Raw genomic sequence first — 11,647 nt, 5'->3', positions numbered from 1 at the left:
TTAAATGACTTGGTTTGTACCAGAGCAGTATTATGCTAGTATTTAAATGACTTGGTTTGTACCAGAGCAGTATTATGCTAGTATTTAAATGACTTGTTTTGTATCAGAGCAGTATTATGCTAGTATTTAAATGACTTGGTTTGTACCGGAGCAGTATTATGCTAGTATTTAAATGACTTGGTTTGTACCAGAGCAGTATTATGCTAGTATTTAAATGACTTGGTTTGTACCAGAGCAGTATTATGCTAGTATTTAAATGACTTGGTTTGTACCAGAGCAGTATTATGCTAGTATTTAAATGACTTGGTTTGTACCAGAGCAGTATTATACTAGTATTTAAATGACTTGTTTTGTATCAGAGCAGTATTATGCTAGTATTTAAATGACTTGGTTTGTACCGGAGCAGTATTATGCTAGTATTTAAATGACTTGGTTTGTATCAGAGCAGTATTATGCTAGTATTTAAATGACTTGGTTTGTACTGGAGCAGTATTATGCTAGTATTTAAATGACTTGGTTTGTACCAGAGCAGTATTATGCTAGTATTTAAATGACTTGGTTTGTACCAGAGCAGTATAATGCTAGTATTTAAATGACTTGGTTTGTACCAGAGCAGTAGTCTCATGCTGCTGTTTTCCCTGTCTAGGTGGCAGTTCCCTGAACAACCTGGTAGAGCTGAAGACTATTAACATCAACCCCACAGACACCACTGTTCCTCTGCTCAACGACTGCAATGAGGTAACTTAAACATTATACATTAATATCAAAAACCCTAGACATTGTAATGTGTGAACCCCAGGAGGGCAGCCGTTTCTGAGATACTGGAACCCGCACACCACTAAGATCCATCCTGAAGCCGTGTGTTCCTCACCACGCCTGGCACCGAGGATCCATCCTGAAGCCGTGTGTTCCTCACCACACGCCTGGCACCGAGGATCCATCCTGAAGCCGTGTGTTCCTCACCACGCCTGGCACCGAGGATCCATCCTGAAGCCGTGTGTTCCTCACCACGCCTGGCACCGAGGATCCATCCTGAAGCCGTGTGTTCCTCACCACACGCCTGGCACCGAGGATCCAGCCTGAAGCCGTGTGTTCCTCACCACGCCTGGCACCGAGGATCCATCCTGAAGTCGTGTGTTCCTCACCACACGCCTGGCACCGAGGATCCAGCCTGAAGCCGTGTGTTCCTCACCACGCCTGGCACCGAGGATCCATCCTGAAGCCGTGTGTTCCTCACCACACGCCTGGCACCGAGGATCCATCCTGAAGCCGTGTGTTCCTCACCACGCCTGGCACCGAGGATCCAGCCTGAAGCCGTGTGTTCCTCACCACACGCCTGGCACCGAGGATCCATCCTGAAGCCGTGTGTTTCTGACCACACGCCTGGCACCGAGGATCCAGCCTGAAGCCGTGTGTTCCTCACCACACGCCTGGCACCGAGGATCCAGCCTGAAGCCGTGTGTTCCTCACCACACGCCTGGCACCGAGGATCCATCCTGAAGCCGTGTGTTCCTCACCACACGCCTGGCACCGAGGATCCAGCCTGAAGCCGTGTGTTCCTCACCACGCCTGGCACCGAGGATCCATCCTGAAGCCGTGTGTTCCTCACCACACGCCTGGCACCGAGGATCCATCCTGAAGCCGTGTGTTCCTCACCACGCCTGGCACCGAGGATCCAGCCTGAAGCCGTGTGTTCCTCACCACACGCCTGGCACCGAGGATCCATCCTGAAGCCGTGTGTTTCTGACCACACGCCTGGCACCGAGGATCCAGCCTGAAGCCGTGTGTTCCTCACCACACGCCTGGCACCGAGGATCCAGCCTGAAGCCGTGTGTTCCTCACCACACGCCTGGCACCGAGGATCCATCCTGAAGCCGTGTGTTCCTCACCACACGCCTGGCACCGAGGATCCATCGTGAAGCCGTGTGTTCCTCACCACACGCCTGGCACCGAGGATCCATCCTGAAGCCGTGTGTTCCTCACCACACGCCTGGCACCGAGGATCCATCCTGAAGTCGTGTGTTCCTCACCACACGCCTGGCACCGAGGATCCATCCTGAAGTCGTGTGTTTCTGACCACACGCCTGGCACCGAGGATCCAGCCTGAAGCCGTGTGTTCCTCACCACACGCCTGGCACCAAGGATCCATCCTGAAGCCGTGTGTTTCTCTCCACACGCCTGGCACCGAGGATCAAGCCACGCTCAGTCTCCTAGGTCACTGGTTTTGTCCATTCTAATGTTCATTTGAACAGTAACTGAATGTCTTGATGCCTGTCTGCCTGCTTTATATAGCAAGACACGTGACTCACTGTCATGTAGGAGACAACCATTTTCGTGAACGGACTGATGTACTTAATTTACGGGCCATTGATTCTTAAAGAATAGAACTTCTAAATTAGTTCTACCTCATCAGAACCCCACATATAGGCCTGTTTTAGTCCACTGTTTGGAAACAATGTAATTGTAAATCGAACGCTCCAGCTTCACAAGAGGAAATCTGTTGTAATTCCTCAGTACCAGTAACCGCTGTAACCTGTGTCCACCGGTACTCACCAGTGTGTTCTCTTCCAGTACCACAGGTACATAGAGATCGCCATCAAGCAGTGCCGCAGCTCTGGCATCGACTGTAAGATCCACGGCCTGGGTATCGTGGGACGGATCAGAGCAGAGGATGAGGACCTGGCCACCGTGCCGTTCCTGGCTTCAGACAACGAGGAAGAGGATGATGAGAAGACGCCTACTGGGAGGTGAGGAATGATTCTGTTTTTAAAGTAGTGCCACAATCCTAAATCAACCCCTAGACCCTGACCCCATACGCCGTAGAACATAAGCCCTAGAACATAAGCCCTAGAACATAAGCCCTAGAACATACGCCCTAGAACATACGCCCTAGAACATACGCAATTCGCTCCGAAATCCATTGGCTCCAGGGGATTTACTGCATAGATTTAATTGCCAACACAATCTCTTCTACAGAGAGCTGTTTGTCTAGTTCAGCAGCTGTCTCAGGTTCAACTGTAGGAACATCTAACTTCTCAGGTTCAACTGTAGGAACATCTAAGTCCTCAGGTTAAACTGTAGGAACATCTAACTTCTCAGGTTCAACTGTAGGAACATCTAAGTCCTCAGGTTAAACTGTAGGAACATCTAACTTCTCAGGTTCAAGTGTAGGAACATCTAAGTCCTCAGGTTAAACTGTAGGAACATCTAAGTTCTCAGAGGTGTGGAGTAAGGTGGCACTGCCAGCTGATTCTGAAGTGTATATTTGTGAGTAAAAGTTATGAAAGCATGAATTGACCTCTAAATGATCAATACATTTGTTACCCAGCTCGTCAGTTATCTCAGGTATGGTTTGATTTGCGGTTCTCTGGCGCAGCTAATGTGCTAGCATTTTCTCGGATGTTCATAATTTTGGTATCGAGATTTACTCATTAGATTTTCAGCTTGTCGAGGTTAAAGATCAAACACCATCTGAAGTGTGAAACGTTGTTGTAGTAAATCTGGGGATGAAGAGTGTGAATACGCTATATCCAAATCCCAGAATACCCCACACAGCCTGGTTCCTCTCTAGGTTTCTTCCTAGGTTTGGGCCTTTCTAGGGAGTTTTTCCTAGCCACCGTGCTTCTACACCTGCATTGAGATATCAGCTGATGTACGAAGGGCTATATAAATAAATTTGATTTGATTTTGAATACGCTATATCCAAGTCCCAGAATGGATTTGTAAGTCCCCCTCTGCATTGAACATTGCACTTCCTTAATTTTGGGCTGTACTAAATAATTTGGCCCCTTTTTTAAATAAGCCTTCAGTGATTCCCATACTGAGACATTCCAGGGGTTTGATTTACCTCGAGAAACAGCTCAATTTCAGATGATATGAAAGCAACAAGGGTTTCTTCTGATCGCACTAGTGAGTTAAGCCACCAAGGGGGATAATTAGGCTGTGTATTTGGTAGAAGTAGTTTCATAGTAAGAGGGGAGGAATGATCCGGAAAGACTATAGCTTGGTAACTCCGTGATGAGGGGCAGAAATCTATTGTCTAGGGAAAAGTAGTCTATAGGTGAGAAGGTCTATGAACTGGCGATAAAAAAACAACACTCCCTCGCTGTGGGATTGTGGAAACGCCACGCATCAGATATGCCTTACAGAGCCTTCGGAAAAGTATTTCAGACACTCCACATTTTGTTACGTTACAGCCTTATTCTAAAATGGATTAAATTGTTTTATTACCTTATCATTCTACACACACTAACCCATAATGACAAAGCAAAAGCAGTTAAAAAAAAAAGTTTGCTCATTTATAATTTAAAAAAATTGGGTGTGTGCTTAGGGTCGTTGTAAAGGTGAACCTTCGCCTCCAGTCTGAGGTCCTGAGTGCTCTGGAGCAGGTTTTCATCAAGGATCTCTGTACTTTGCTTCGTTCATCTTTGCCTCGATCCTGACTAGTCTCCCAGTCCTGCCGCTGAAAAACATCCCATGCAAATGTTTTCCTCTCCTCCGCTCCTCCACTTCAAGTGCTGCCATAGAAATAGAATTAGTACAACCGGCGTCCCCATTCAAGTCAATGATGTCATAATGGGTGTTCCCCATTCAAGTCAAGGATGTCATAATGGGTGTTCCCCATTCAAGTCAAGGATGTCATAATGGGTGTTCCCCATTCAAGTCAATGATGTCATAATGGGTGTTCCCCATTCAAGTCAATGATGTCATAATGGGTGTTCCCCATTCAAGTCAATGATGTTATAAAGGGTGTTCCCCATTCAAGTCAATGATGTTATAATGGGTGGACTGCCGGCCATTGTGAGGAGCAGAGCCGGGAAGTGTAGCTATCAATATGTTTTGTGATTTGTTGATTCAACTCAACTTGGATCAATGTATTATAATTGTTGTGCATTTCAAACGGTTATTACGGTCATTTGGCTGGCCAATTACTGTCATCAAAAAATTAATGACTGTCACAGTCCTAATCAAAGGTTCCCCTCGATTCATGCTGGGCCTGACCTTTCCCTGTGTATTACCTCTATATTCATGCTGGGCCTTTTCCCTGTTTATTACCTCTATATTCATGCTGGGCCTTTTCCCTGTTTATTATTACTAAAAACCCTTATCTACACCAATACAGTTGGCTGGTATTTCAGCTCTATTTTATTCATGCTCTGATGATTCCTTCAGAGCATCTTTGGCCTCTGAGTCAGTAGAGATCATTTTGTCCATGTTCAGATCTTTAAATCCCCGCTGGGTTCTTTTTACAGATCTGATTCCTCTCTTTCTGTTCTGCTAGTTTGGCCCGTAAGAAGTTGTCAGGTCTGGAGTCGACTGCCACCATCCGGACCAAGGTGTTTGTCTGGGGACTCAATGACAAAGACCAGCTGGGAGGACTGAAGGGGTCCAAGGTACTGCCTGGTCTGCTTTGATTAGGCTAAAGTTCAACTTTAAGGCGCATGCCCTGCCAAATCTGAGGATCTCTCTTTTCCAGCCATCTATTTCTTGTGTGTTTGAGGGGTGCAAAAATCCACTTGTTACTGACAGTAAATCTCACTGGATTGATTGCTTTCATTTTAATCTCGTGACCTTTTCATACTCTTGCTTGTGCTTGTCGTTTGGTCCTGTTAATGTTACGACCACGGAAATGTTTGTAATAACCTGTCAAACACACCTGTCCCATCCATTTATGTTAATGTTTTATATAATGAACAAAAATATCAATTCAACAATTTCAAAGATTTACAGTTCATTAGAAGGAAATCTGTCAATTTAAATAAACGAATTAGGCCCTAATTTATGGATTTCACGTGACTGGTTAGGGGCGTAGTCATGCGTGGGCCTGGGAGGGCACAGGCCCACCCAATGGGGAGCCAGGCTCAGCTCAGCCAATCAGAATGATTTTTTTCCCCCACAAAAGGGCTTTATTACAGACAGAAATAATCCAACACTTCACATGTCGCGTTTTATATTTTTGTTCAAGTTTATATGCAAATAAAACCAGTGTATTTGTGCAAATGAAGCACATATCATTTTCTCTACTTTAACACAAAATATATAAACAAATACCTGATACCATTAGAAAATGTATATATGAGTGCATTCTAAGAAAATAAAAAGTGACATTTTACAATAAATTGAATAACAGAATTCCCACCAAAATCCCAGAATGATTTGTCCGTGCCAGTAAAAAGGTGCTGTTATTCAGTCAATATCGGATGGATTTAAAACATTCTTAAAGTTTGGAGTATCTCCATCCATTGTCCCAACTCTGTTGCTTGTTTTTACAAAACATCCATAAAATAGATGGGGAAATGCTGCAGTTGAATGTTAACAGCTGTCTAATTCTTTAGTCTGATCCTCTGCATGTCGGTGCTCTTCCTACTCAGATCAAGGTCCCGTCCTTCTCTGAAACCCTCTCAGCCCTCAACGTGGTGCAGGTGGCCGGCGGCTCCAAGAGTCTGTTTGCCGGTCAGTAAAGACGCAGACAAGTTGTTAGACATGAGAGGGCAATGCCTGCTGTATGAGAGGGCAATGCCTGCTGTATGAGAGGGCAATGCCTGCTGTATGAGAGGGCAATGCCTGCTGTATGAGAGGGCAATGCCTGCTGTATGAGAGGGCAATGCCTGCTGTATGAGAGGGCAATGCCTGCTGTATGAGAGGGCAATGCCTGCTGTATGAGAGGGCAATGCCTGCTGTATGAGAGGGCAATGCCTGCTGTATGAGAGGGCAATGCCTGCTGTATGAGAGGGCAATGCCAGCTGTTAGCGTTGTCTATGTTTCTGTTGAGAAAGGTGTTCCTTCAGAAACTACGTGTGTGTGTGTGTGTGTGTGTGTAACTGACCTACCTGTGTTGTTTCAGTGACTGACGAGGGGAAGGTGTGTGTGTTACCTGTAATGTTCCAGTGACTGACGAGGGGAAGGGGTGTGTGTGTGTAACTGACCTACCTGTGTTGTTTCAGTGACTGACGAGGGGAAGGTGTGTGTGTGTGTGTGTGTTACCTGTAATGTTCCAGTGACGGCCGAGGGGAAGGTGTGTGTGTGTGTGTAACTGACCTACCTGTGTTGTTTCAGTGACGGCTGAGGGGAAGGTTTATTCGTGTGGGGAGGCCACTAACGGGCGTCTGGGCCTGGGTCTGTCCAGCGGTACCATCCCTATCCCCCGCCAGATCACTGCTCTCAGTAACTACGTAGTGAAGAAAGTTGCGGTGCATTCTGGGGGACGCCACGCCATGGCCCTCACCGTAGATGGGAAGGTGTTCTCCTGGGGAGAGGGAGACGACGGGAAACTGGGACACTTCAGCAGGATGTAAGTTTAAATATGATGCGTCCCAAATTGCACCATATTCCCTACATAGTGCACTACTTTTGACCAGGGCCCACAGTCCTCTAATCATCACACCCTACACTACACTGAGACTTTCATTCTACTGTGTACACTAAGACTTTCATTCTACTGTGAACACTACACTAAGACTTTCATTCTACTGTGTACACTAAGACTTTCATTCTACTGTGTTCACTACACTGAGTCTTTCATTCTACTGTGTTCACTAAGACTTTCATTCTACTGTGTACACTAAGACTTTCATTCTACTGTGTTCACTACACTGAGTCTTTCATTCTACTGTGTTCACTACACTGAGTCTTTCATTCTACTGTGTTCACTAAGACTTTCATTCTACTGTGTACACTAAGACTTTCATTCTACTGTGTTCACTACACTGAGTCTTTCATTCTACTGTGTTCACTACACTGAGTCTTTCATTCTACTGTGTTCACTAAGTCTTTCATTCTACTGTGTTTACTACACTGTTCACATCAACTGAATGTTGATTTTTATTAACTTGTGGTTTTGAGGCACTAATGTCCTTTATTCAGAAGATGTAGAGTATATAGAAAAACGCAGGACATCGATACCAATCTCTTTTTAAATGCATCTCTTCCTCCCTGAAGGAACTGTGACAAGCCGCGCCTCATCGAGGCCCTGAAGACCAAGAGGATCCGGGACATCGCCTGCGGCTCGTCCCACAGTGCTGCCATCACCTCCAGTGGAGAACTGTACAGCTGGGGCCTGGGGGAGTACGGACGGCTGGGACACGGAGACAACACCACGCAGCTACGACCCAAACTGGTACGTAGTAGAGACCACACCACGCAGCTACGACCCAAACTGGTACGTAGTAGAGACTACACCACGCAGCTACGACCCAAACTGGTACGTAGTAGAGACCACACCACGCAGCTACGACCCAAACTGGTACGTAGTAGAGACCACACCACGCAGCTACGACCCAAACTGGTACGTAGTAGAGACTACACCACGCAGCTACGACCCAAACTGGTACGTAGTAGAGACTACACCACGCAGCTACGACCCAAACTGGTACGTAGTAGAGACCACACCACGCAGCTACGACCCAAACTGGTACGTAGTAGAGACCACACCACGCAGCTACGACCCAAACTGGTACGTAGTAGAGACCACACCACGCAGCTACGACCCAAACTGGTACGTAGTAGAGACTACACCACGCAGCTACGACCCAAACTGGTACGTAGTAGAGACCACACCACGCAGCTACGACCCAAACTGGTACGTAGTAGAGACTACACCACGCAGCTACGACCCAAACTGGTACGTAGTAGAGACAACACCACACAGCTACGACCCAAACTGGTACGTAGTAGAGACCACACCACGCAGCTACGACCCAAACTGGTACGTAGTAGAGACCACACCACGCAGCTACGACCCAAACTGGTACGTAGTAGAGACTACACCACGCAGCTACGACCCAAACTGGTACGTAGTAGAGACCACACCACGCAGCTACGACCCAAACTGGTACGTAGTAGAGACCACACCACACAGCTACGACCCAAACTGGTACGTAGTAGAGACAACACCACACAGCTACGACCCAAACTGGTACGTAGTAGAGACCACACCACGCAGCTACGACCCAAACTGGTACGTAGTAGAGACCACACCACGCAGCTACGACCCAAACTGGTACTTAGTAGAGACCACACCACGCAGCTACGACCCAAACTGGTACTTAGTAGAGACCACACCACACAGCTACGTCCCAAACTGGTACGTAGTAGAGACCACACCACGCAGCTACGACCCAAACTGGTACTTAGTAGAGACCACACCACGCAGCTACGACCCAAACTGGTACTTAGTAGAGACCACACCACACAGCTACGACCCAAACTGGTACTTAGTAGAGACCACACCACGCAGCTACGACCCAAACTGGTACTTAGTAGAGACCACACCACGCAGCTACGACCCAAACTGGTACTTAGTAGAGACCACACCACACAGCTACGTCCCAAACTGGTACGTAGTAGAGACCACACCACGCAGCTACGACCCAAACTGGTACGTAGTAGAGACCACACCACGCAGCTACGACCCAAACTGGTACGTAGTAGAGACCACACCACACAGCTACGACCCAAACTGGTACGTAGTAGAGACAACACCACACAGCTACGACCCAAACTGGTACGTAGTAGAGACCACACCACGCAGCTACGACCCAAACTGGTACGTAGTAGAGACAACACCACACAGCTACGACCCAAACTGGTACGTAGTAGAGACCACACCACGCAGCTACGACCCAAACTGGTACGTAGTAGAGACTACACCACGCAGCTACGACCCAAACTGGTACGTAGTAGAGACAACACCACACAGCTACGACCCAAACTGGTACGTAGTAGAGACCACACCACGCAGCTACGACCCAAACTGGTACGTAGTAGAGACTACACCACGCAGCTACGTCCCAAACTGGTACGTAGTAGATACCACACCACGCAGCTACGACCCAAACTGGTACGTAGTAGAGACCACACCACGCAGCTACGACCCAAACTGGTACGTAGTAGAGACCACACCACGCAGCTACGACCCAAACTGGTACGTAGTAGAGACTACACCACGCAGCTACGACCCAAACTGGTACGTAGTAGAGACCACACCACACAGCTACGACCCAAACTGGTACGTAGTAGAGACCACACCACGCAGCTACGACCCAAACTGGTACGTAGTAGAGACAACACCACCCAGCTACAACTGGTACGTAGTAGCACTACCTCTCTGTGGATATGCTACTAGAATACATATAGTTGGAGATATTCCTGATACTAGAATAATGTACTATACATATAGTTGGAGATATTCCTGATACTAGAATAATGTACTATACATATAGTTGGAGATATTCCTGATACTAGAATAATGTACTATACATATAGTTGGAGATATTCCTGATACTAGAATAATGTACTATACATATAGTTTTCTGAGAGTCTTCTGATAAATCAAATCACATTTATTTATATAGCCCTTCTTACATCAGCTGATATCTCAAAGCGCTGTACAGAAACCCAGCCTAAAACCCCAAACAGCAAGCAATGCAGGTGTAGAAGCACGGTGGCTAGGAAAAACTCCCTAGAAAGGCCAAAACCTAGGAAGAAACCTAGAGAGGAACCAGGCTATGAGGGGTGGCCAGTCCTCTTCTGGCTGTGCCGGGTGGAGATTATAACAGAACATGGCCAAGATGTTCAAATGTTCATAGAGGACCAGCATGGTCAAATAATAATTATCACAGTAGTTGTCGAGGGTGCAGCAAGTCAGCACCTCAGGAGTAAATGTCAGTTGGCTTTTCATAGCCGATCATTAAGAGTATCTCTACCGCTCCTCCTGTCTCTAGAGAGTTGAAAACAGCAGGTCTGGGACAGGTAGCACGTCCGGTGAACAGATCAGGGTTCCATAGACGCAGGCAGAACACTATAATAAATGTTGTTTTCTGATACTATAATGTACCATAATGTGGTTTTCTGAGACTCTCCTGATACTGTACATGTGGTTTTAGATTGGCTATAGAACTGTTAAAGTTGTGTATCTAATTTGTCTGTGTTTGATACAGGTGAAGGTGCTTCTGGGTCATCGTGTGGTCCAGGTGGCTTGTGGGAGTAGAGATGCTCAAACGCTAGCCCTGACAGATGAAGGTACTTGCGTGTGTGTATTTGTGTTGTGTTGAATAGATAGCCATGTGTCGTTACACTGCAGTGCTCTGAGCTCTCTTCTTCCCTCCTCAGGTCTGGTGTTCTCCTGGGGCGATGGGGACTTTGGGAAGCTGGGTCGTGGGGGCAGCGAGGGCTGTAATATCCCTCAGAACATTGAGAGGCTGAATGGGCAGGGAGTCTGTCAGATAGAGTGTGGGGCTCAGTTCTCCCTGGCTCTCACCAAGTCTGGAGTGGTCTGGACATGGTAAGATCCAATTTTATTAGTCACAGACACATATTTTGAGGACCTTATTGCTGGTGTAGCGAAATGGTCGTGGACAGCTGAGTAGGATTACGAAACATCCTGAAAACGTAAAAAATCCCTGCTTTTTCATACATCCCAGTTGGAGAATTTCTGGAATCAGCAGTGAATAAGCTTGCTATGCAACTTATTGCTAGCTTCTAATACTACAAATTGCTCCCGAGTGGCGCAGCGGTCTAAGGCACTGCATCTCAGTGCAAGAGGCGTCACTGGTTCGTCCCTGGTTCGTATCCAGGCTGCATCACATCCGGCCGTGAATTGGGACTCCCATAGGGCGGTGCACAATTGGCCCAGCGTTGGCCGGGGTAG

The 11,647-nt window shown here is 47.0% G+C and overlaps 1 protein-coding gene across 23 annotated transcripts in view; it reads left to right on the top strand.

Moving 5' to 3' along the window:
- herc2 (HECT and RLD domain containing E3 ubiquitin protein ligase 2) overlaps positions 1–11,647 on the top strand; it is a 228,445-nt gene that overhangs the window by 135,304 nt on the left and 81,494 nt on the right. For all 23 annotated transcript variants that reach the window (XM_090236518.1, XM_090236516.1, XM_090236507.1 and 20 more), the window contains 8 exons: positions 647–738; positions 2,572–2,747; positions 5,282–5,393; positions 6,372–6,453; positions 7,057–7,291; positions 7,939–8,116; positions 10,938–11,019; positions 11,110–11,281. In XM_090236518.1, coding sequence (XP_090092644.1) covers positions 647–738; positions 2,572–2,747; positions 5,282–5,393; positions 6,372–6,453; positions 7,057–7,291; positions 7,939–8,116; positions 10,938–11,019; positions 11,110–11,281 — 1,129 coding nt within the window. The remainder of the gene's footprint in view (positions 1–646; positions 739–2,571; positions 2,748–5,281; positions 5,394–6,371; positions 6,454–7,056; positions 7,292–7,938; positions 8,117–10,937; positions 11,020–11,109; positions 11,282–11,647) is intronic.

Source organism: Oncorhynchus mykiss, chromosome 5 (genome assembly GCF_057628025.1).
Source record: "Oncorhynchus mykiss isolate SJ-2025 chromosome 5, ASM5762802v1, whole genome shotgun sequence".
Classification (NCBI taxonomy): domain Eukaryota; kingdom Metazoa; phylum Chordata; class Actinopteri; order Salmoniformes; family Salmonidae; genus Oncorhynchus; species Oncorhynchus mykiss.
The sequence above is the reverse complement of the archived record's forward strand: the minus strand, read 5'-3'. Positions and strand labels throughout refer to the sequence as shown.